The 26,453-nt window shown below is 34.4% G+C and overlaps 1 protein-coding gene across 1 annotated transcript in view; it reads left to right on the top strand.

Moving 5' to 3' along the window:
- The window catches only part of KPNA5 (karyopherin subunit alpha 5), a 40,298-nt gene extending 14,092 nt beyond the window's left edge, over positions 1-26,206 (top strand). Inside the window, exons 8-14 of the mRNA XM_065911635.1 lie at positions 5,930-6,029; positions 8,158-8,321; positions 10,401-10,479; positions 12,401-12,526; positions 14,100-14,227; positions 19,797-19,975; positions 22,729-26,206. Coding sequence (XP_065767707.1) covers positions 5,930-6,029; positions 8,158-8,321; positions 10,401-10,479; positions 12,401-12,526; positions 14,100-14,227; positions 19,797-19,975; positions 22,729-22,916 — 964 coding nt within the window. The 3' untranslated portion in view covers positions 22,917-26,206. The remainder of the gene's footprint in view (positions 1-5,929; positions 6,030-8,157; positions 8,322-10,400; positions 10,480-12,400; positions 12,527-14,099; positions 14,228-19,796; positions 19,976-22,728) is intronic.
- Positions 26,207-26,453: the final 247 nt, after the last annotated feature.

The raw sequence follows: 26,453 nt of genomic DNA, 5'->3' as shown, positions 1-26,453 counted from the left end.
CTTTACTATATTCATTGATTAGCTTTAGTAATTTTCTTGTTGTGTCTTTAGGGTTTTCTATGTAGAGGATCATGTCATATGCAAACAGTAAGAGTTTTACTTCTTTTCCAGTCTGGATTCCTTTTTTTCTTTTTCTTCTCTGATTGCTGTGGCTAAAACTTCCAAAGCTATGTTGAAAAGTAGTGGTGAGAGTGGGCACCCTTGTCTTATTCCTGACTTTAGGGGAAATGCTTTCAATGATTTGCCATTGAGGATAATGTTTGCTGTGGGTTTATCCTATATGGCTTTTGTTATGTTGAGGTATGTTCCTTCTATACCTGCTTTCTGGAGAGTTTTTATCGTAAATGGGTTGTTGAATTTTGTCAAAGGCTTTCTCTGCATCTATTGAGATAATCATATGGCTTTTCTTTCAGTTTGTTAATGTGGTGTATCACATTGATTTGCAAATATTGAAGAATCCTTGCATCCCTAGGATAAAGCCCACTTGGTCATTATGTGTGATCTTTTTAATATGTTGTTGGATTCTGCTTGCTAGAATTTTCTTGAATTTTGCATCTCTGTTCATCAGTGATATTGGCCTGTAGTTTTCTCTTTTTTTGTGGCATTTTTGTCTGGTTTTGGTATTAAGGTGATGGTGGCCTCATAGAATGAGTTTGGGAGTTTACCTTTGCAGTTTTCTGGAAGAGTTTGAGTAGGATAGGTGTTAGCGCTTCTCTAAATTTTTGGTTGAATTCAGCTGTGGAGCCATCTGGTCCTGGACTTTTGTTCGTTGGCAGATATTTGATTACCGTTTCGATTTCCATGCTTGTAATGGGTCTGTTAAGATTCTCTGTTTCTCCCTGGTTCAGTTTTGGAAGGTTATATTTTTCTAAAAATTCACCCATTTCTTCCAAGTTGTCCATTTTATTTGCATATAGCTGCTGATAGTAGTCTCTTATGATCCTTTGTATTTCTGTATTGTCTGTTGTGATTTCTCCATTTTCATTTCTAATTTTATTGATTTGATTCTTCTCCCTTTTTTTCTTGATGAGTCTGGCTAATGGTTTGTCTATTTTATTTATCTACTCCAAGAACCAGCTTTTAGTTTTGTTGATTTTTGCTATATCTCCTTTGTTTCTTTTTCATATATTTCTGCAATGATTTTTGTGATTTTTTTTGGTGGAAGATGCTGAAATGTTGGTCTCTGGGGTCACCCCTTGCCTTCCAGCTGCCTCTCTGCCTCCAGGCTGTGGGGAGGGGGGTGTGGAGGGGCCTATTTGCAGCTGTCTGGCTCTCCTTTGGTATACACTCAATCCTTTGTTCTGTGAGCATGCCAGGCTAAACCTTAGAGCCCCTGGAAAGTTTTTTTTTTTTTTTTTTGTCTCTGTGGAGAATCACAGTTTTGGTTGCTATCTCATGTTAGCTCCTTCAGATTGCCCTCGGGGCATTCAGGCCCGGTCCGATGATGCAGCCTGGCCTCAGCAAGCACCTGGGCTACTTCTCCACAGGCAGTGGTGGTTAGGCACATGGTCTGTGGTTTTTTGTTTTTTGTTTTTTTTCCTCCTGGTTATGTCGCCCTCTGAGATTCCAAAACTCCCCACAGACCTACTGTGGAAACTTCTTCTTCACAACTCCCTCCCTAGCATGGATATCCATCCCTAAATCCTCTGTCTCTCTTTTTGTCTTTTATGTTTTGTCCCACCTTCTTTCAAAGAGAATGGGTTGCCTTTCTGGGTGCCTAGTGTCCTCTGCCAGCATTCAGATGTTGTTTTGTGGAAGTTGCACAACATTCAAAGGATCTTTTGATGAATTTATGGGGGAGAAAGTAGTCTCCCCATCCTATTCCTCCACCATCTTCTGTTGTCTGTTATTCTGATTAAAGGGCGTGAGGTGGTATTTAATTTTGCTTTGATTTACATTTCCTAATGACATTGAATATCTTTTCATACATTTGTTGGCTATTTGTGTATCTTCTTTGTAGAAATATCTAAGTCCTTTGCATATTTTTAAATTCAGTTGTCATTTTGTTGTTGAGTTGTAAAAATTCTTCATATATTCTGGATAAATTCTTATCAGATAGATTTTAGAATATCTTTTGCATTCTGTGGGTTTTCTTTTCACTCTCTTGATAATTTCTTTGATTCACATAATTTCTGATTTTGATGAAGTCTAGTAGTATCTATTTTTTCTCTTTTTACTTATGTTTTCAGTGTCATATGTAAAAAACTATTGCCAAATTTAAGGTCATGAAACACTATGTTTTCTTCTCTTATATTTGCGTTTTTGGTCCATCTTGAGGTAATTTTTTTAATGTGACTTGAGATACATGTGGACATCCACTTGTTCCGGCATGGTTGCTTGAAGAGATTGTTCTCTCCTCGTTGAATGATCTTTATACCTTTGGTGAAAAGGAGTTGACCATCATGTGTGAGTTGAATCTGCAGGCAGATTCTTTACCCAGTGAGCCACCATAATGTTGCATAAAAGTGATGACATTATGTTTTTTATCACTCATTCATCATTGAGAATAATGTTAGCTGTGGGTTTTTCATAAATATCCTTTATCATATTGAGATGTTTCCTTTTGCTAGGTTGTTGAGTGTTTTTATCATGAAGAGGTGTTGTTATCTGTTAAATGCTTTTTCTGCATCAGTTAACATGATCACATGTTTTGTTTTGTTTTTCTTTATGCTGTTAATGTGGTGAATATTTGTTTGGTCTTTGTTCATTGAACCATCTTTGCATTCCGGGGATAAAACTCAGTGGTTCATAGGGTATAATTCTTCTAATACATTCCTGGATTCAGTTTCCTAGAATTGTGTTGATGATGTTTTTGTATCTGTTAGTAATACATACACACACACGTATACACAAACACTCTTGTCATGTCTTTGGCTTTGGTATCAGGGTAATGCTGGCATCATAAAATAAGGTAGGAATGTTCTCTTTTATTTCCCAGAAGAGTTTGAGAAGGATTTAATTCTTCTATAATGTTTAGTAGAATTTACCAGTGAAATCATTTCATGTTTGACTTTTCTTTATTAGGGGGGTTTTGATTACTCATTCAGTATCTTTAATTGTTATATATCTATTTATATTTTCTGTTTCTTCTTGAATCAGTTTGGTAGTTTATGTGTTTCTGAGAAGTGGTTCATTTCTTTTGCACTATTCCGTTTGTTGGCTTATAGTTCATAGTATTCTCTTATAATTACTTGTGTTTCTGAAAGATAAGTAGTAATATCCCCAACTCTCATTCCTGATTTAAGTCTTTTATTCTTTGTCAGTCTGGGTAAATGTTTATTTTGTTGATTTTTCTTTCACAGAATCAACTCTTGATGGAGTTCATTTTCTCTAGTGTTTTTCTCTTCTGTTTCATTTACCTCTGATCTTTATTATTGCCTTCTTCTAGCTTGGGGTTTAGTTTGCTGCACATTTTTTAGTTTCTTAATTAAGATGAAGGTTTATGTTATTTATTTGATATCTTGTTTAATGTAGGTGTTTTCAGTTATAATTTTCTCTCTGAGCTTTCGGTGAATTCTGTAAGTTTTAGCATATTGGGTTTTCATTTTCATTTATTCTGAAATATTTCCTCATTTCCTGGTGATTTTTTTTCTGACTTATTGGTTGTTTAAGATTATGTTACTTAATTTCCATACATTTGTGAATTTTCCAGTTTCTCTTTCTTTTAGTGATTTTTAGCTTCATTCCATTGTTCTCTGTATGATTTCAATCTTTAAAAATAAATCAGATTTACCTTGTGGTCTCATATATGATGTATCCTGGAGAATATTCCATGTGCACTTCAAAAGAATGTATGTTCTGCTGTTAATGAGAAGAGTGTTGTATGTGCTGTGCTTGGTCATGTCCAACTCATTGTGTCCCCATAGATGGTTAGGTGTCTTACTATTAGTTAATTTATAGTGTTGATAAAGTCCACTGTCTTCTTATTGATCTTCTGTTCAAGTTTTCTAGCTATTACTGAAAACTATATTAAGACCTTTGTGATGGTACAGCTGTCTATTTCTCCCTTCAATTCTGTCAGGTTTTGCTTTGTACAATTTGCTTTGTTGCTAAATGTTAAAACTTCATGATAGATTGTCATTCTTATCGGCATGTAATGTTATTCTTTATCTTTTAAACAATTTTTCTCTTAGGTCTATTTTTCTAATATTAATATAGGTACCCTGGCTCTCTTTGGGTTATTATTTGCATGGAATACTTTCTCCATCCTTTCACTTTCAGCCTGTCTGTATCTTTGAATCTAACATGAGTGTCTTGTAGAGTGCATTACAGACGGCTCATGAATTACTGTTTTTTTATAGTTTTTAGTGCGTGCTGCTAGTCACTGTCTTTTAAGTCTCAATCAGGAGTTTTCGTCTGTTTATATTCAGTGTAAATGCTCATGGGAAGTGCTTCTGCCTTTTTGTTGTTTTCTCTGTCTTATGCCTCAAACTTTTTTTGTTCTTCAGTTTCTTCCTTCTTGCCTTCTTTTGCATTTATTGACTTTCTAAAAATAATATACTGTATTTATTCCTTTCTCATTTCTTTTTTAGTATATTTTCGGTTGTATTTAAAATCTAAGGAGTACAGTGAACATCTTAAACTTAGAATAACTTTGAATTTATACCACTTTAGTCTCAGTATGATACAAAAGCTCTGCTCCTTTATACCTCTGTCTTACAATAAGTTACTATTATTAGAGATTACATTGTTATACATTGTGTGCCTGTTAACATAAATTTGTAATTAGTGCTCTATGTGTATATTTTTTAAATCATAGAAGAAATTTGAAACCAAAAATGAAGTAATATTGTCTTTTATATTTACCTGTGTAGTTATTTTTAGTGTTATCATTTCTTCATACAGTCCTGAGTTATTAGTTATTATCTTATTTCAGGACATTTTAGTTATTTTACTTATTCTTAGAAAGTGAATATACTGATGATGGAATTTTCTCTGCTTTTGTTGTTCCTTCATTTTTGAAGGGTAATATTGCTGATATAGAATTCTTGTTTGATAGTTTTCTTTCAGCAGTTTAAGTATACTATTGCCTCTGTCCTCCATGATTTTTGATGACAGATCAGCTATTGATCATAATGAGAGAGCTTCCAGCTAGGCAAAACAAAGCCAAGCCCCCTTCATCAATCTTTCAGAGAGTTCCCAGACAGGTCAAAACAGAGAAACACAGTAATGACTTGCAAACAAGTCTTCATAGACCCTTTTGGAAACAGAACTCACAGTGGGAACTCCAGCTTTTGTCCTCAAGGCTGCTTCCAGGCTAGGGAGGGGATTGGACAAAAAAGTAAGTTATATTGCCAGAAAGCTCTCCTTCCACATTTCAACCCCTTCCTGATTAAAAGTTTACTTCCTTACTATGAACATTTACTATCTTGGACAGTTCTAATTAAGCTAATTCTAACAGAGTTTGCAAAAATTGGTGTTTTGGGGAAGGATAGGCCTCCAGGGTTATCTTCTGTACCATTTTTGCCAAAGTCACTCTAGAATAAGAATTCCTAAATCTAGGTTCTCTGTACTTCTTGCAGTTTGCTAGCAGGTTGCAGATGGAAATACTAAGACAGGCAGTCTGTTAAAAACAAAACAAAAAACTATTTTTTCTTAATATCTGGTCTTCATTCAATTTGACTCTATATTCCTTACTTCATGAATTTGTATTGTGTATTATTTTCTTCATTAAAAACAAGTAATCTAATAATGTACTCTTTAAAATATTTAGAAATAACTAAGTCAATTTCCCATGGCACTCTTTATTTTGAATGTCTTTTTTTTTTCCTGGAAATATAATAAATCTTTAAAACTCACTTTTCCTTTTATCAGATCAGTTTCATCCCTTATAAGATATATTAAGAATTTTACTGTTTTGATAGTAGAAGCTAGCTGAAAAGGAAAAATGAATATAAAGTGACAGTTCCTTTTTTCTTTTTCTTGACAGGTTACTAACAAATTCAAACAGACTTACAACAACCAGAAATGCCGTATGGGCCCTCTCAAATTTATGTAGAGGCAAAAATCCTCCTCCAAACTTTAGTAAGGTATTTGTAAAGTACACAAATTAAGGAATCTGTCTATGAAAATTTTAAAATCTCCTTATAATAGATTTTTAGAGATTGAAGGGACTGTACTCTTTTTAGTAATTATTTAATTAACTGGACAATGTTTGCACATACACAAAATCAAAAGAGGCATAATGAAAAGGCACACTTGTTTTATTTTCCCAAAGAAAAAAGTCTGCGAAATATTTGACTGAATAACGATTAAGAGTCAGTCTTTTAAGTAAAAATTGTATTACTATGGGGAAAATAGCTAATTCAGCTTGTGACTCAAATGTGTATTTTTCCTGGAGGTCATCATAGTTTTTTGATATGCAGAAGTGCTTGGTGTGTATTTTCCATTTTATCTCACAGTATTCAAAAGACATGTATTCAGGAGTTGAGGTTTACTAAAATATTAGTAATACTTACTGCTTCTTCGGGATTATTCTCCCTCCCCACTATTAACTATAACTATGTGAATGTGAAGACTACAATGATCTGTGGTACATTTTGGTATCACTGCCTTGATTTGTGTAAATGTGCTGATAATTTTACTACCCACCATTGTTTTTATACTTTTAGTTCAAATGTCAACAAAATGAAAAAGGCCGATTATAAGCTAACACATAATAACTATGAAAATAGTTTTGGCATTAAAGACCCCCTAAAGGTTTCAAGAATCCCCCAGGGGTCCATAGAACCACACTTTGAAAGCCTCTGACCTGCAATACCATTTCAATATCTACCTGACTATTTTCTTATCTTTAAGTCCTTCCTTAAAAATTACCTGTTCAATCTCTACTTAACTCCTGTATTTAATGTAATCTATGACTATCCCTAGCCACTGACCTCCACATTTTACTCTTTTTTGTCACTACCTTTTAATATAATATGTGTTTATTTGTTGATTTTTTTATATTTAAAAAGAAGTCTTTCTTCCTCTAAAGTGTAAAATTCTTAAAGTTAGGAGTCTTTATTTCATTAGACTGTTGTTAAGTAAATTTTTTGTGATTTTCTATGAGAGAGATTCTTTTATCATGCAAATTTTTAAAAAAATTTTATTTTCACAGTCATTTTATATTTGCAAGAATAATATTTTTTGTTCTTTGCTCATCTTTATATAAATTTTTGTTTTTTTATAATTGCGGCAAATTGTCTTATCTGTGGTTTTATAATTTTTGAATTTTTCTTTTTTTCTGATGTCTCCTTCATTTTATTTATGGTCTGTTTGTTTTGATTTCTTCCCTACTAGAGGCTCTCATACAGCTAGTGATCCTTGACACTCTGGAAATACTCAAGAGGCAGGCACTAAAAAGCTGATTGAAAGATGGCTGTATAGGCTCATCATCTTACGAGCTTCACTGTAGACTAATTGGGCAGCAAAACCATGTTTTCTTTGAGAAACTCCAAGTTTCAGTATGTTTTCTGAAACTGTTTTGTTTCTCTAGGGACAGATTTTCTACTCACCTGTTGGAAGGTTGGTAGATTAGGTTGAGCAGGTAATAAATACCATTGGATATCTAGGAGCTGGAAATTGCAAGAGGGCTGGAAGTTTTCAATTCAGTCAGTATGGAACTTTTACTTAATCTCTCTAGTTTACAGTCCAGTGTTTCATTTCAGCCTCTTCTATGAACTGTACCCCGAGGTTCAGTTTCTGTAGCTCACCAGTTGTAGTCAGGATTATAAATGTCTACTGGACTCCTCAAAGATGGAATTTGTATTTCTATTTTTTCTTTTCCTAGTTTCTGAGAAGACAGTGGGGCAAAAATAGTTTTATTTTGTTTTCTTAAAACTAGAACTCTGTAGGACTTCATTGTTTTTTAAATAATTGTGGGGGTGTGTGTATATGATTCAGACATAGGAGATCCCTAATACATAATTATTTTTACGAACTTGGCCAAATAGCTTATTCAGTAAAAGATAAATAGGAATCATAATCAGGTTCATGTTTATATGTAGCTTTCATGATCATAATTTTAAAACGGTGAAATGTCTTAATTTCTCTAATATTTTTCTAGCTTAAATTTTGTATTTAAAATTTTTATTTCAAACAGTGGAAATTATTTTCCTAAAGAAACTCTTTTGGATAGAGGAAAATTTAAAACACCGGCTCTTTCTTCCCTTCCAGGTTTCCCCTTGCTTAAACGTCCTGTCACGATTGTTGTTCAGCAGTGACCCAGACGTGTTAGCAGATGTGTGCTGGGCCCTTTCTTATCTTTCTGATGGATCCAATGATAAAATTCAAGCAGTCATCGATTCTGGAGTCTGTCGGAGATTGGTGGAACTTTTGATGTAACTATTATTTATGGTTAATAAGTATATGATTGTGTTTTAAGTTTAGCAGTTAGAGTAATGGCCTTCTAAACATCTCAAGAGTTACTAACTTTAGGAAGGATTGAAAAGCTACTAAATCTACCCTGCAGAATAGCTGAAATACTGAGAATCTGACCCTTAAACTTAGCTTTTATATCCTCTATTTGGAACTAATCGGTTTGTTAGTGAATTTTACTAGTTTAATCTCTTCATGAATGGGCGGGACTTCATTCAGCAAGTATTTATTGAATGCCTATTACCTGCTAGAGTGTTATGCAACATGTTAATAATGCATGGAACACAGTTCTGCTCTCACAGAACCAATAATCTAGTTAATTGTTCATTACAGTAATCAATTTGTGTATGGGTCCATGCATAGTATTTCACTTGAATTAAAGATCATGTTTCTCTTTGCTGGGCTATTGTTGGTACTTTCATTAAAAAGAACAGATTTTCTATACAAAGAAATTAAAAACTTTAAGAAAGCTTGTTTTAAAAAGATTATTTTAGCTTCCTCATCCTCTTCTTTTAAAAAAGTGTGTTATTTTTCTTCTTTTTTTCTTTTGTCAAAAAGTCATCAGGTAGGCTCAAACAAGGAAGATGGTACAAAAGAGCGGTTCAGTAAGAGGTTGTGGCCCTAGCTTGAAGACAGCACCTGAGGAGGAGAGAAACACAGTCCAACAGAGGGATCAGATCAGGGCCCACACTGACGATGACACCCACAAGAGCAGAGCAGATAAGCAGGCTGGGGCAGGAACTAACCAATACAGGACAGCAGCCTCGCTGAGTCAGAAGACTGGTCACACATAGGGAGGTTGTGATAATGGAAGCCAGCTTCTTATTCTTGGAAAATGGAGCTATGTATGGAAGGGAGAAAAGCCATATGGTACTTATGGTGCTTATGGTACTTGATCAGAAGTAAAGGTATCATCAGTGTGAACTCATGGCGTTCATCATAAAGAGATAGATGTAGAAATAAATATATATGTAAACATACGTATATGTGTGTATATGTGTCCTCTTAGAGGGCCTGGGAGCAGTGACAAACCTGTACTAACAAGATGAACACACCGAATGCACAAATCTTGGTTTTTAATCACTACTCTCATCAAGTAGAGTCATGGGTTCTTGAAGAAATAACTAATACCAAGGCTGGGCCTGGAAAAAAAAAGGCAAGATGAACCCAGAAAGTATTGAGAGCTCAAAGAAGAGAGAAATATCAAAAGGACACAGAAGGCCACTTGAAGGGACTCCTACAGTTTAAACCTGGGATGATTTGAACATTGAAATAAATTGTATGACAAAACCCACTGAAAAATAAAAATTAAAAAAAAAAATAAAAATAAAAATAAAATAAAATGAAATAAACTGTAGTAACATATTACAACTTTTTTGAATAAAATAGCAATCCATGAGTCCACACTTAAAGTAGATAGATCAATAGATAAAAAAAAGGTACATGGTATACGTGATAGTATTAGAAAGTCATCATTGGCAACAATATTGATGATTATTATTAATTCAGACAATAAATATCAGAATATGCTAAAGCTAGTGGTGAAAGTGGATTAAGGAATGGTATTTTACATAGTCTAAAAGTATTTTCTCACAAAACATTAATTATAAAGGGAAAAACAATAGTGAAGAAATCTGGGGGACACCATCTTATTTAAGTGACAGAAGGCCAGTGCCACTATAATGGACAAAATAGATACCACATGCCACCCAATACCATGTAATGCAAAGACTATAGCATTTCGGATATCTCAGCCAAAAGCATATATCTTCGTTTTAATCATTGAACAAAATCAAATAATTAGCTTTGATTGTCACAGGGAAAACTAAGGAATTCTTTTGACTTGAAAGAGACTGGAAAGACATGGGTACAACACATGATTCTGGGTTAGATTTCTTTGCTAGAGGAATATTACTGGGATAATTAGTGAAACTTGAATGGGCTCTCTGGGTAAAGAGTACGGAGGAATTTTCTGTACTATTTTTGCAAATTTTCTGTAAATTTTAATATAGAATATAATTTCATATTTTTATTACTTTTAGGCACAATGATTATAAAGTCGTATCACCTGCATTAAGAGCAGTTGGTAATATTGTGACTGGTGATGATATTCAAACACAGGTGAGTTCAAACTTTAATATGATAAATTGGTAGCATAAGGAACTTAAGAAGTTTATCATTTTTATATGAATTGATTACATGTTAATCAAGATGTTAGCATTACCATAATTATGCAGGCATCTGTTATGTCAGTAAGCATATTCTCAGTAATAAGTAATCCATCTCAAATACCTCTATATGAAGGCACTGTCCTAGACCTATATCAATGTAAAGAAGTACAAGATAGGACTTTGGCTCTTGAGGGATTTACATTTCAATTGAGGAGAAAATATATCATGAAATAAAGCAATTTACCTAAAGTAGTATGTTTGCTGAGAACTGATTTGTCAGTAAATACTATAAAATTATTTTTTTAATCGATGTGCTGAGAAATCTTTGTAGATTCCATAAAGTAGTTGGAATTAAAGCTGGAGAAGAATTTCAGTAGACTAGAAGACATTTATGTGGTCATAGGGTAGAGGCACATATGTGTGAGTTATGATTAAGAGGTGTTAAACTTGGCTGGAACAGAAACTGCTTAGGAGATGGGGATTGATTATAAGCAGGTTAAAAGTTGGGTTGGAAATGCAAGGGTCTTTGTAATAGATTGAAAAACTAGATTATGAAAGTTGAAGGAAGGATAGCAAGGAAACATTTCCCACATTGGTAACTAACTGTGTGTGTGTGTGTGTGTGTGTGTGTCTGTGTCTGTGTGTGTGTTTGCCTGTCTTGGATGATGGTGAGACTTAAAAAAAAAAGGTATGATGTCAGACTGATTTCATATCTGGAGTACTCTTTCTTAAAGATACAAACTTAAACTCGGAAACATTAAATTATCCATTGCTATCATAAACTGTACATTCTAATCTACAGTCTTTCAGTTTTAGTCTTTTGAAGTCATATTTAGATATTTAGTTATTAAACAGTAGACCTTTAGTAATTGATAATTATTAATTTAAAATAGCTCTTTAAAATAAAATGCGCTTCTACACATACACTGTTTTCAGCAGAATTTTGGTGCATGGCTTCATATGTCCTTCACCAAGTAAACTTACTGTAAATCACTGTGGTCATTGTGAACATGGAGCATAATTAATCTTGCCATGAAATACAGAACGTAGAGGGACAAAGCAGACCGTGCCGCGCTCAGTCATTCAGTCACGTCTGACTCTTTGCGGCCCCATGGACTGAAGCCCACCAGGCTCCTCTGTCCGTGGGGTTCTCCAGGCAAGAACACTGGAGTGGGTTGCCATGCTCTCCTCCAGGGGAATCTTCCAACCCAGGGATCGAACCCAGGTCTCCTGTGTTATAGGCAGATTCTTTGCTGTCTGAGCCACTAGGGAAGCTCCTAAGAATACTTGAGTGGGTGGCCTTTCCCTTCTCCAAGGGATCTTCTGACCCAGGAATTGAACCAGGGTCTCCTATATTGCAGGCACATTCTTTACCAGCTAGCTACCGGGGAAGCAAACTGTACTTACTTACAAGAGGAAAATAGGACAGTTTAAATTTTAATGAAACAAATAGACTTAATGTACACATTTCTTAACAGTTTCTTAATAGACACTGTTTCTTAATTCCAGTTATGGAATTAGACACATTCAAACTGTTTGGGGTATAGATATAGATATATTTTACCCATTAATTTATTTGGTTGGATCCTGACCAATCACTAAATCTCTGCTCAAATAGTTGTATCAGTTGAACTCTGAATATATTTGTAAACTTGAAGGACATACCTCTGTATTCTGCAGAACAGGGCACTTCACCGAGTTTTGGCAAATTGGGAGAGTAGAAGGTAGCAAGTGCGTAACTTAAGTTTTACTTTGAGAGAAATTTCTTTTTTCTTAATACAGTTTTCCAGAATTATTATTGTGTTTCTAAATAGTATATTTTTGTGTAGTCCTTTCCAATAAAACTTTTCATTTTCTTGTTGTTGTTTTAGGTAATTTTGAATTGCTCTGCTTTACCCTGTCTTTTACACTTACTGAGTAGCTCAAAAGAGTCAATCAGAAAAGAAGCCTGCTGGACTGTTTCAAACATCACTGCTGGAAACAGAGCTCAGATTCAGGTAAACAGCTTTCATATCTGAAAAAACAGGATGATCTCAGGAGTCATTTTGGACAAAAGTCGGCATTTTATCAGTGATTTTTTTTTTTTTTTTAAGTGAGTTACTAAAAACAGATTCTTAAAAGGTCCTTGAAAAGTTTTTTGTAGAACTGAATTTTCCTCCTCTAAAATAATAACATTTATTTGTAGTAGGTATTCTAGTACAGTGCCTGACACATAACGGTTGAATTTCATTAAGAAGAGGTTGAATTTCATTAGGTTTCAATATCAGCAATGATCGGGCTTCCCTGGTGGGTCAGATGGTAAAGAATCTGCCTGCAAGAGACCCAGGTTTGATCCCTGGGTTGAAAAGATTGGCTACCTACTCCAGTATTCTTGCCTGGAAAATCGCACGGATAGAGGAGCCTGACACGCTACTGTCCATAGGGTTACAAAGAGTCAGACATGACTGAGCAACTAACACACTAGGCAAAATCTTCGTCTCAATGCTTTTAAATAATGATTTATTAATGAACCATCGAGCTCCTTGAGTCATTTAATACTAATTTCATTTTGATCAATCACCAGCCCGTGCTATATATATCATCTTTAAAATTTATATTCTGCTAATATATTTTCCAGTCTTTAAAGGAAAGTATGTGAAAGTTTGTTGAAAATTTAGAAATAAAGTATTTCTAAAGATGTTTCCAAAAAGTGTGACATTTTATTTTTTTATTTTTTTTATTTTTTTCATTTATTTTTATTAGTTGGAGGCTTATTACTTTACAATATTGTAGTGGTTTTTGCCATACATTGACATGAATCAGCCGTGGATTTACATGGGTCCCCCATCCCGATCCCCCCTCCCGCCTTCCTCCCCATCCCATCCCTATGGGTCTTCCCAGTGCACCAGCCCTGAGCACTTGTCTCATGCATCCAACCTGGGCTGGTGGTCTCTTTCACCCTTGATAGTATACTTGTTTCAATGCTATTCTCTCAGAACATCCCATCCTCACCTTTTCCCACAGAGTCCCAAAGTCTGTTCTGTACATCTGTGTCTCTTTTTCTGTTTTGCATATAGGGTTATCATTACCATCTTTCTAAATTCCATATATATGTGTTAGTATACTGTATTGGTCTTTATGTTTCCGGCTTACTTCACTCTGTATAATGGGCTCCAGTTTCATCCATCTCATTAGAACTGATTCAAATGAATTCTTTTTAATGGCTGAGTAATATTCCATTGTGTATATGTACCATAGCTTCCTTAAACATTCGTCTGCTGATGGGCATCTAGGTTTCTTTCATGTCCTGGCAATTATAAACAGTGCTGCGATGAACATTGGGGTACACGTGTCTCTTTCAGATCTAGTTTCCTCGGTGTGTATGCCCAGGAGTGGGATTGCTGGGTCATATGGCAGTTCTATTTCCAGTTTTTTAAGAAATCTCCACACTGTTCTCCGTAGTGGCTGTACTAGTTTGCATTCCCACAAAGTGTGACATTTTAAAGTCAATGCGTTTCAAGACTCCTCTACTTCATAATATTTATAAGACACTATTTGCATTGATTATGCTATATCACTTTTTCTCCTCAGGCTGTTATAGATGCAAATATTTTTCCTGTTTTAATTGAGATTCTTCAGAAAGCAGAGTTTCGCACCAGGAAAGAAGCAGCTTGGGCTATAACTAATGCAACATCAGGAGGCACTCCAGAACAGATCAGGTGAAAAAAATTTTTTAATTGTTTTTTAAATGTAAATAGGACAAAATTTAGAATAATACATACCTTTATTTGTTGATAAAACTAAAACATTATTTCTAAGTTAGTTTTATAAGCATTTCTAATGTGAAATGATAGCATCTCTTACGTCTTATATTCATTTACAGTGGTTTATTTTTGTCAAAGTATAATTGATATCCTCCTAGGTAAACTATGAAAAATCAGAGATTAAAATATCTGAAAAAGAAGTATATGTTAATTGGAAAATTGTACTGTTATGGACACTAAGTATTTTTTTGACCATTAAAATCTCATGCGTGTAACATTATAAAATGGCTAATAAATTTGAATATCCACTTATTTAAAATAAAATTGAAATAGACATTCCTGTTTGGTTGTCAGCCTTCAGTTCAGGGTTCAGTTCAGTCGCTCAGGCGTGTCCGACTCTTTGCAACCCCATGAATCGCAGCATTCCAGGCCTCCCTGTCCATCACCAACTTCCGGAGTTTACCCAAACTCATCTCCATTGAGTCGGTGATGCCATCCAGCCATCTCATCCTCTGTCATCCCCTTCTCCTCCTGCCCCCAATCCCTCCCAGCATCAGGGTCTTTTCAAATGAGTCATCTCTTCACAGGAGGTAGCCAGAGTATTGGAGTTTCAGCTTCAACATCAGTCCTTCTAGTGAACACCCAGGACTGCTGTCCTTTAGGATGGACTGGTTGGATCTCCTTGCAGTCCAAGGGACTCTCAAGAGTCTTCTCCAACGCCACAGTTCAAAGGCATCAATTTTTCGGCACTCAACTTTCTTCACAGTCCAACTCACACCCATACACAACCACTGGCCTTGACTAGATGGGCCTTTGTTGGCAAAGTATGTCTCTGCTTTTTAACATGCTGTCTAGGCATACCTTTCCTTCCAAGGAGTAAGTGTCTTTTAATTTCATGGCTGCAGTCACCATCTGCAGTGATTTTGGAGCCCAAAAAAATAAAGTCTGACGCTGTTTCCATTGTTTCCCCAACTATTTCCCATGAAGTGATGGGACCAGATGCCATGATCTTAGTTTTCTGAATGTTGAGCTTTAAGACAACTTTTTCACTCTCCTCCTCACTTTCCTCAAGAGGCTTTTTAGTTCCTCTTAAGTTTCTGCCATAAGGGTTGTGTCATCTGTATATCTGAGGTTATTGATATTTTCCTGGCAATCTTGATTCCAGCTTGTGCTTCTTCAAGCCCAGCATTTCTCATAATGTACTCTGCATATAAGTTAAATAGGCAGGGTGACAACATACAGCCTTGATGTACTCCTTGTCCTATTTGGAACCAGTCTGTTGTTTCATGTCCAGTTCTAACTGTTGCTTCCTGACCTGCATACAGGTTTCTCAAGAGGCAGGTCAGGTGGTCTGGTATTTCCATCTCTTTCAGAATTTTCCACAGTTTATTGTGATCCACACAGTCGAAAGCTTTGGCGTAGTCAATAAAACAGAAATAGATGTTTTTCTGAAACTCTCTTGCTTTTTTGATGATCCAGTGGATGTCGGCAATTTGATCTCTTGTTCCTTTGCCTTTTCTAAAACCAGCTTGGACATCTGGAAGTTCTCAGTTCACCTATTGCTGAAGCCTGGCTTGGAGAATTTTGAGCATTACTTTACTAGCGTGTGAGATGAGTGCAATTGTGCGGTAGTTTGAGCATTCTTTGGCATTGCCTTTCTTTGGGATTGGAATGAAAGCTGACCTTTTCCAGTCCTGTGGCCACTGCTGAGTTTTCCAAATTTGCTGGCATATTGAGTGCAGCACTTTCACAGCATCATCTTTTAGGATTTGAAATAGCCTGACTGGAATTCCATCACCTCCACTAGCTTTGCTCGTAGTGATGCTTTCTAAGGCCCACTTGGCTTCACATTCCAGGATGTCTGGTTCTAGGTGAGTGATCACACCATCGTGATTATCTGGGTCGTGAAGATCTTTTTTGTACAGTTCTTCTGTGTATTCTTGCCACCTCTTCTTAATACCTTCTTCTTCTATTTGGTCCCTACCATTTCTGTCCTTTATTGAGTCCATCTTTGCATGAAATGTTCCCTTGGTATCTCTAATTTTCTTGAAGAGATCTCTAGTCTTTCCCATTCTGTTGTTTTTCTCTATTTCTTTGCATTGATCACTGAGGAAGGCTTTCTTATCTGTCCTTGCTGTTCTTTGGAACTCTGCATTCAAATGGGTATATCTTTCCTTTTCTCCTTTGCTTTTCGCTTCTCTTCTTTTCACAGCTATTTGTAAGGCCTCTGCAGACAGCCATTTTGCTTTTTTGCATTTCTTTTTCTTGGGGTTGGTCTTGATCCCTGTCTCCTGTACAGTGGCACGAACCTCCATCCATAGTTCATCAGGCACTCTGTCTATCAGATCTAGTCCCTTAAATCTATTTCTCACTTCCACTGTATAGTCATAAGGAATTTGATTTTGGTCATACCTGAATGGTCTAGTAGTTTTCCCTACTCTCTTCAATTTAAGTCTGAATTTGGCAATAAGGAGTTCATGATCTGAGCCACAGTCAGCTCCCGGTCTTGTTTTTGCTGATTGTATAGAGCTTCTCCATCTTTGGCTGCAAAGAATATATTCAGTCTGATTTTGGTGTTGACCATCTGGTGATGTCCATGTGTAGAGTCTTCTCTTGTGTTGTTAGAAGAGGGTGTTTGCTATGACCAGTGCGTTCTCTTGGCAGAACTCTGTTAGCCTTTGCTTTGCTTCATTCCATACTCCAAGGCCAAATTTTCCTGTTACTCCAGGTGTTTCTTGACTTCCTACTTTTGCATTCCCGTCCCCTATTATGAAAAGGATATCTTTTTAGGGTGTTAGTTCTAGAAGATCTTATAGGTCTTCATAGAACCTTTCAGCTTCTTCAGCGTTACTGGTTGGGGCATAGACTTGGATTATGGTGATATTGAATGGTTTGCCTTGGAAACGAAGAGAGATCATTCTGTTATTTTTGAGATTGCATCCAAGTACTGTATTTCAGACTCTTTTGTTGACCGTGATGGCTTTCCATTTCTTCTAAGGGATTCCTGCCCACAGTAGTGGATATAATGGTCATCTGAGTTAAATTCACCCATTCCAGTCCATTTTAGTTTGCTGATTCCTAGAATGTCAACATTCACTCTTGCCATCTCCTGTTTGACCACTTCCAATTTGCCTTGATTCATGGACCTAACATTCCAGATTCCTATGCAATATTCTCTTTACAGCATCGGACCTTGCTTCTATCACCAGTCACATCCACAGCTGGGTATTGTTTTTGCTTTGGCTCCATCCCTTTATTCTTTCTTAGCCTTATCTGTGTATGCTATCTCATTTTTATTCTTTCATTAATAAAATTTATTTTTTTTAGGATATTTGTTTGATTCTAGGCTTTTTATTGTTTTTGTTTCTTTTCCTAACAGTGTAAATAATGGATGTATGGACTTTGAAGTCAGCCTGCTTTCAAATCCTATTCAGTAAAAGATGCATGACCTTCCAAAGTCATTTAGTCTCTCTAATCCATGATTGTCTTCATTTTTAAAAATGGATTGAATAATGATTAGTACATTATGGTAGTATATTGATGATTAAATGTAGTTTGTACACTTACAGTCTTAGACAGTGCTTTAGCAGGATGCCTAAACATTAAACTCTCTACTAAGATTAGCTATTATCATTATTATTTGTAATCATCATAATTTTTATTATCGGTATTGTCTTTTCTGCTGCATTTTTTTCCCCTGCATTGTGTGGTTTGTGGGATCTTAGTTCCGGTACAGGGATCAAACCCATACCCCCTGCAGTGGAAACACAGAATTCTAACCATTTGACTGCCAGAGAATTCCCTGCTTTCACTCTTTTTTCCTCCATAGCAAAGTTCTACTTTGCCCTTCTATAAAAGCCTGACTTTCTACAGAATCTTATTGTTCTGAGGGTCACTTCATGAAACTTGAGACTTTTTTGGTTTCTTGAAGTGCTTATTTAGGAAATATTTTCTAATACATATTTGATTTAATTCTTAGTTTGTATAACAGGAAGTTAGGCTGCTATGCCACTTTACAAATCACTAGGAGGAATTTGAAATCTACTTATTGGGAGATCATTGTCTGTTATTGCCTTCATTTCTACTGTTACTTTCTTTTCTCACATATGTTGATACCATCTGTCTCTGCCTTTTATTTTCCATTCCTCCTCTTTGATTTAATCAGTATTATTTCCATTTCATTTGTGTCATGATTACAAACAGTAATAAAATAAGATCTTTCATTTGTTCTAACTTGTATATTTTTTTGATGCTGATATTATTTTTGTCTTTTTTGGGGCCTAAAGTTTGTAAGCAGTTTATAAACAGTTGTATTTTATTTTTCAATTCATTTTCATCTTTGTGTCTGTTCCTCAAAATGTATTAGTATGACTCAGGTGTCCAAAATGAGATTATTATTTTTCTAGCTGTTTTCACCATTTCATTAACTCTATATATAGGGGAAGATGACTTGATCTCAGATAAGGTTCAGCATTCATATCACTAATATTTATTGACTGCTAGTTGTTATGCTAAGTCATTTCAGTTATTGAGCATCAGCAGTACATCAGATGCTTTCATGTATTTTATTTCCATTAACTTTACGAGATAGTTACTCATTCAGCAATTATATTTGATCAGTCACAGGTTAGTATATGGCAAGTGAGCATTCCAGTGAAGATATGCACATTTAAAAGAGGTGGGGGTGAAAACTAACTTCTACTGAATGTTTGCAGTATTCTCACAGCAACATTCTAGTTTAGTACTATTATTATTTCCACTTTTGATGTGGAAACTGAGGCACAGAGAGGTTACACAAAATCACACAACTAATAAGGAGTGGGATTAGGACTTGAAACAATGCAGTTTGGCTTCAGAGCATGTTTAATATGGACTTTAGAGCCTGCTTAATATGGACTTTTTGCCAGGTGAAGAAATTAGCTATTTTAAAAATATAATAACAACTAGAAAAGGAAAAAGCATTAGGAAATGAGTAGAATAATTTTTGTGATCATTGTTTATTAAGATTATTCACAGCATGGCCTGTTTTGCTCCTACAAGCCTTCTGTGCTTCTGAAACACAGCCTATATTTTAGAACATTAACTACGATTGTTTCTGTGGAAAATTTCTTTCAGTTTGATTTAGGTGTCTCTTTTCCGTCTTCATTTCTACCTACCCTGATATGGCTTCATGTGTTACACGGGCTAACTAACCTTTAAAACAAAAACAGACCTTGAGCCCACTATTTTTTGCACTCATATGCTATGCAAAAACAACTATAAGTACCAATTTGCTTGTATGTATTTTTTATAATATTTGTAATATCATTAATTGCTAATTATGTTAAATTATGAAAATAAGAGAGTAAGAATTTTCAGGTTCCTATATAAGTAAAAGTTTAAGTACTTTTAATGTTTGAGATTGTTTAGGAATACTTAAGTGTTTATGTAACATTTCATTGAAGAATGTTTTCATGTCATTGCTCTAAATATTTAAGTCTTTTAAAATGTTTCTCCCCCATATTTTTTTTTAATTATTCTGAAGGTATTTGGTAGCCTTGGGCTGCATTAAACCACTTTGTGATCTATTGACTGTTATGGACTCTAAAATAGTTCAAGTGGCTTTAAATGGACTTGAAAATATTTTACGACTTGGAGAACAAGAATCTAAGCAGAACGGAATAGGCATTAATCCATACTGTGCCCTCATTGAAGAAGCATATGGTGAGCATTCAGTAAAATTTATAGTTGCTAACAATTTTTTAATTGAGATCCAAGTGACACATTGGTTTCATGTATATAACATAATGATTCAATATTTGTATATACTGGAAAATGAGTGTAATAATTATAGTTCATGTCACCATAGTTTAAATTTTTTTCTTGTAATGAGAACTCTTCAAATTTACTCTTGGCAGCTTTCATTTACATATTACAGTATTAATAATAAATGTAGCCCCCATCACTGTACATTACTTCCCCAAAGCTTATAGAGACTAGAAGTTTGTGCCTTTTAACATCCCCTTTCACCCGTTTAATTCACCCCCTCACCTCCTGTCTCTGGCAACAGCCAGTCTGTACCCTGTACCAATGCGCTCACTCTGAGCTCTTTGTTTTCGTTTGTTTAGATTCTGCATATAAGTGAGATTATAAGGTATTTGTCTGTATCTGTGACTTGTTTCACTGAGTGTAATGCCTCCAAGGTCCATCCAGGTTGTTGCAGATGGCAAGGTTGTCTTCTTTTTTTAAAAAGCTGAATAATATTCCTCTGCATGTGTATGTGTTGTGTGTGTATGTACCACATTTTCTTTATCGATTCATTCTTTGATGGATAAAATTGCTTCCATGTCTGGGCTGTTGTAAATAATGCTGAAATGAACATGGGGGTTCATAATATCTTTGAGTTCATATTTTTTTTTCATTTTCTTGCGATAAATATCAAGAAGTGAAATTGCTGGATTATATTTAAAAACATAAATGTAAAAAGTTAAAACTAGAACTACCATATAATCCATATTGTTATCCATAGGGATTGCACCAGTTTACATTCCCACCAATAGTGCACAAGGGTTTCCTTTTCCCACATCCTTACCAACACTTCCTGTCTCATCTTTTTGACGGTGGTCATTCTAACAGTTGTAAGGTGATGTCTTACTGTGGTTTTGATTTCCATTTCCCTAATGATTAATAATGTTGAACATCTTGTCATATACCTGTTGGGCATCTGTGTATCTCCCTTTGAAAACATGTTCATTCAGATCTTCTGCCCATTTTTTAATCAGATAGTTTAGCGGTTTTGGGGTATTGAGTTACATGAGTTCTTTATATATTTTGGATATTAATCCCCTCCTAGGTATATGATTCACAAATACTTTCTCTTATTTCCTGGGTTATCTTTTCATATTGTGATGTTTTCCTTTGCTGTGCAGAAGTTTTTTAGTTTAATGTGGTCCCACCAGTTTATTTTTGCTTTTTTGTCCTTTGTGTTTGGCATCAGATCCAGAATTCAAACAACTGTCACCAAGACTGGAATTTATTTCCTGATGAGGCATGAATCTAAGTCAGTTCTTTCTCCTCTCAGTATATTTCCATTAAATATCACTTTCTGTCTTAAGTCCTATTATATCCACTCAAGCTTTTATTTGCTATTCTTCAACCAAGCCTGGGAGACCACTTTGCCTTTATTTCAAATTACATAATGTCACTGGTTAAGATTTCAATCACTGATTTAAGAATATTTCCTGACTACAATTATTACTTTGGCCCCAAGTTATACTAGAGTTTGAGCTATTCTATGAGTGTATATAGATATGATTACTTGATGTATTTTTTATAACCTGCAACAAATTGAAGAGGTTTATCAGTAATTAAGTGAAAAATACTTTTAGTATCATCCAGACTTACACATGGATTATTTTCTTGTAAGCAGTAAAATAGAGCACTGTAGATTCTCCTTATACTATGCAAATGGGTTTTTCCAGTTTCATTTATAAACTGTATTGGATTTACAAATAGTATTCATTTATTCCTTATTGATACACTTTGGCTTATTCTGTGAGAGAACTTATTGTTACTTTGCTCATTAATTTTAGGTTTTTTACTTGTTTTTGTTTTGTTGCTTCCCCTTTTTGTGCTTTTTATTTAGCATGATTACTCTGGAAACAACTTGTGACGTTTCCATGATCTAAAACTGTCATTTTAAAATTCAGAAACTGAAGTACAGAGGAATCAAACTTACTTGGGAAAAATCATACAACTAAAAGGGTGGATTCTATGATCTTCCTACTGCCCAGCCTATGCTTACTCTTCATACCCTATTGCCCAATATTTTTATTCGTGAACTATAAAGCATAAGTATTGACTATCATGGGGCTTCCCTGGTGGCTCAGAGGTTAAGCGTCTGCCTACAATGCGGGAGACCCAGGTTCAATCCCTGGGTCGGAAAGATCCCCTGGAGAAGGAAATGGCAACCCATTCCAGTATTCTTGCCTGGAGAATCCCATGGACAGAGGAGCCTGGTAGGCTACAGTCCACAGGGTCGCAAAGAGTCAGACACGACTGAGCGACTTCACTTTCACTTTCATTGACTATCATTATATGCAAAAATCAGATAAAAGCTACAGAATCACTTAAATGTGTAATCTAAAAAATACTACAAACTAGTGAATATAACAAAAGAGAAGCAAACTCATATAAACTAGTGGTAACCAGTGCAACTAGTGGGGGTAGAGTGCAAATTATTGGGTAAGATAGGCTCAAGAATGTATTGAACAACACAGGGAATATAGCCAATATTTTGTAATAACAGTAAATGGAATACAGCCTTTAAAAATTATGTTTTAATTTTTAAAATTAGATTAAAAATAACAGTTCCATTGCCAGTGGACTGGTGATACTATTGATTCATTATTTTGATTTAAATATATATTTAAATCTGAGTAATAACTTTGATTTTATTTATATGCTTTATATAATAGGTCTAGATAAAATTGAATTTCTGCAAAGCCATGAAAATCAGGAAATTTACCAAAAGGCTTTTGATCTGATTGAACATTACTTTGGTGTAGAAGATGACGACCCCAGTATTGTACCTCAAGTGGATGAAAATCAGCAACAGTTTGTATTTCAGCAGCAGGAAGCACCAATGGAAGGGTTCCACCTCTAACTTGGTAGGAGGTAAATTAATGGCTAAGAAGGGTAGCTCTACTTATCTCCCCTTTCTTGCATTGTCAGTAGAAATAGTTGATGCGTTTTTGTGTAGAACAAAAAAAGAAAGAAGATGCACTTTTAGAAAGCAAAACAAAAGTTTCCATTCATATGCAACCTTTTATTATAGTTTTGTTGTTATGTTGGTCTGCCTGTATATATGCCTTTCATTGTTGTATCTTTTTTTGTACCTATTTGAGAACAGTTAAATGCATTATTTAATAATTTAAGCCTGAGAAGGAGAGTTTTGGTAAAGTTACAATAATGGCTCTGAATTTCTCTAGCACTCTGGGATACTGCACAGTAACAGTACAGCTGTTGGTAATTGCATTTGGCAGTGTTCGATATTCCCGTTCTCTACTAAATCTACCTCTCAAAGCAAAAACAAAACAAAAAAGCTCCAGAAGCATGAAATAAGAGAAAAGGCTAAATTAGAATGTAAAGATAGATGTTACCAGAAATTATAAATCACTGTGCTGTAGGTTATACTTTGCAAAAAAAAAAAAAGGTTTAACAAAACCTGTAAAAGTTACTTATAAAACATAGGAAAAATGTTGTACTGGTAATTGATTAAAATGTAGCAATTGTGAAGAGAGAAGCTGTTTTTCATATTGAACACATTAAAATAATTACACAACATTTAAATATTTGTGTTTTTAACATATAAATGCTATATTAGTATATTTTATATTTTGACCAAATATGCTAACATTTTTGAAATACTGTTTTTTTATTTTTTCACTGCTCATTTTAAAGAGCATCATGATAGAGATGCCATCATGAATCTAAAGTAGTGCTGCATAGCAAAAACAATACTGTATTCCTTTCTCTGATTTTTCAGAGCACTAATTGAGAAGTTTCACTTTCTGTGTAATAATGAACTTAGGTACTTGAATGGCAAAATTGTTCTGAAGAAATCACCTTGTTATGTATTAAATTTTATTAAATGTACTTAATGTTTGGACACAAAAGGATGATATTAATGAAAATTACTAAGGATTCTTTAATTGGTTGAAACCTATATTAGGATTTTTTTTCCCTTTGGTAATATTCAGAGGGTCATACTGCTGCTTGTCAATGTACCATTGTATTAGATTACATTTGTATCAGATTTGTTAATATAATGTAAGTGTTTATGTATTAACAGCAAAAACCTCTTCATATTTTGAAACTTTTAAACAAGTTTCAGTAGAAAATTATATATATATTTATTTATAGATCCATATATATGCATGTGTCTTACCTGTTTTTTTTCACAGTACTATACTCGGTAGTTAAGCAGATATGGTACTGTTGAGCTCAGTCTTTTTCATTTATAGTTATATACAGGCTATTTACATTTCCAGTTATATATCTAAAATACTTATTTAAAAATTACTTTATTGCTGTTTTAAGATAGAAACTAAAAGCATTTTTGATATGACTCATAGTCTATTCTGTAAAGAAAGATTTCATTTATGGTATCATTTATAATGTTTCTGCTGGAAATCAGAGGCATGTTAACAAGAAGAAAATGTATACAGAGGTACTTTTAAATAGTATGACACTTTGTAAAATTATATATCATGAAACTAAGCTTTTGGCAAGACACTTAAAACCTACAGACTATAGACTACAGGTTTAAATGGTGTCCATAATGCTGACTGCATCTGCCAAACCTCTTTTATATTATTAAGTAGAGTATTGTATCTGTGCCCTTTTTATTGTAGTAGAAGTTATGAAGCTCAGTATATGTATATTCAAAAGAACAGGGTAGTTATATTAAAGACGACCAAATTAGTGGTGAATTGATCAGATCAGCGCTGTTTTGTGATGCTGCTAATGTAAGTATCAGGTGACAGGGTATTCCACTCTTTCTAATCAATTGAACTTGATAATGCAGCATAATTCATAAACTAACCAGCTGTGCCTGCTTTTATTTTGAGGACCCTGTAGTCAGTTTAGGAGATTTATATTAATAAATCTCTAAGCCACATCTTTCAAACAAAATAGTTCTCACAGAAGGAAAAATAATGGGAATAATAGAATGGCCTTTAATTTTAAATTTTTGCCAGTAAAGCAAGCATTATACCTCTAAGTATAGAATTTGACCATATTTTAGGCATTTATATACAAAAATTATATTTAATTCATTGGATCTGTTACTAGGATAATTGATTTGATTAGATTTGAGTGCAAGGGGCAATTGGGACCAGCTATTGGTATGGTAATAACTTCATTGAACCAATACTAGCAAATACTTTGTTTCTAAAATTTTTCTTAATATGACTACTCTTTTCAAATGTACTATTTTAAATGCTCCAAAATGTATTTTCCTTAATCTTCACTGACCCTTGTGGGAAATTTTCTTTTTTCAACTTGCTTTCCTGAGATTTATTATATTTAAATCTGAGAGAAACTGTGCCAAAAAAAGAAAAGAAAACATGTTCTAAAGGGCAATGCATGCAATATTAATGCAGAAATTAAAAAAATACTTGAAAGAGTCCTTTACGTTTAATTAAATTTGGTGTTTTATTTTTGTCTGAATTTGAATTTTTACTAGCTAATCTATGCAAGTTACTTGTTTTATATTTGTAAGTACTTGACTCAGTGACCCGGGTGTTTTTACTATCAGTTTTATTTTGAAAACTGTTTCTAGAACTTAATTTTTAGTGTCATTTTGTTCACTTACTGGTAGCACTAGAACAGGAAAGCAAAAAATAAAAACAAAAAAATGTAATAAAATCTGCTGGCACAGAAACAGCATATCATTCGGTAACTGTAAAACCTGTTTGCAGATAAAGATTGATTTGTTGAAAAAAAAAAAGATTGATTTGTTGATAAAGGACTTTTGTTGGACAAAACATTACCTTTGCCTTCATATTTTTTCTTCTCTTAGGAAGGAGCATTATGGAAAAAGTAATTACAATACAAAGTCTTAGTGGATTTTTGTTGCTGTTCTAAATTCAGCAGTCTACTGGCTGCATTGTGAAACTGTGAAATCAAAGTAACTGTTAACCTTTACTCATTTTAGTTCATAGCATTACTGTTTTATGGAATGTAACATATTAGGAGCCAATATGATAGAGCTCTAGAAGGATAATGTGTCTTTAAGTTCTGATTGGGAAGTGGGATGGGGGAAGATGTTCTTGACTAACTAAAAAAATCAATATTTGAGTAATATGCAATATTATGAAATGTTACAGCACTATATTAAAAACAATAAAATGCTATTTTACAATTGCATTTATATAAGCGTGTCTGTTTCATTTGTTCTCACAATTGTGTATACCTAACAGCAAAAATAGATGCCCTCAATGATTAAAATTCCATCCCCTTTCTAAAACCAGTATGATTTCGTTGGTAGGATTATATGATAAAATAGTATGTTGCTTTTATTTTAGAACTTATATGTATATTCAACTATAATGGAGGATGTATCTAATTTATGTTTGTATCTCATGCCTTGGCAATTAATGGGACATTCACATGTTTCAACTGAGATTATTTTTCCTTT

The sequence above is a fragment of the Muntiacus reevesi genome, chromosome 19 (genome assembly GCF_963930625.1).
Source record: "Muntiacus reevesi chromosome 19, mMunRee1.1, whole genome shotgun sequence".
NCBI classification, from domain to species: domain Eukaryota; kingdom Metazoa; phylum Chordata; class Mammalia; order Artiodactyla; family Cervidae; genus Muntiacus; species Muntiacus reevesi.
This window is presented reverse-complemented; position numbering and strand designations above follow the sequence as displayed.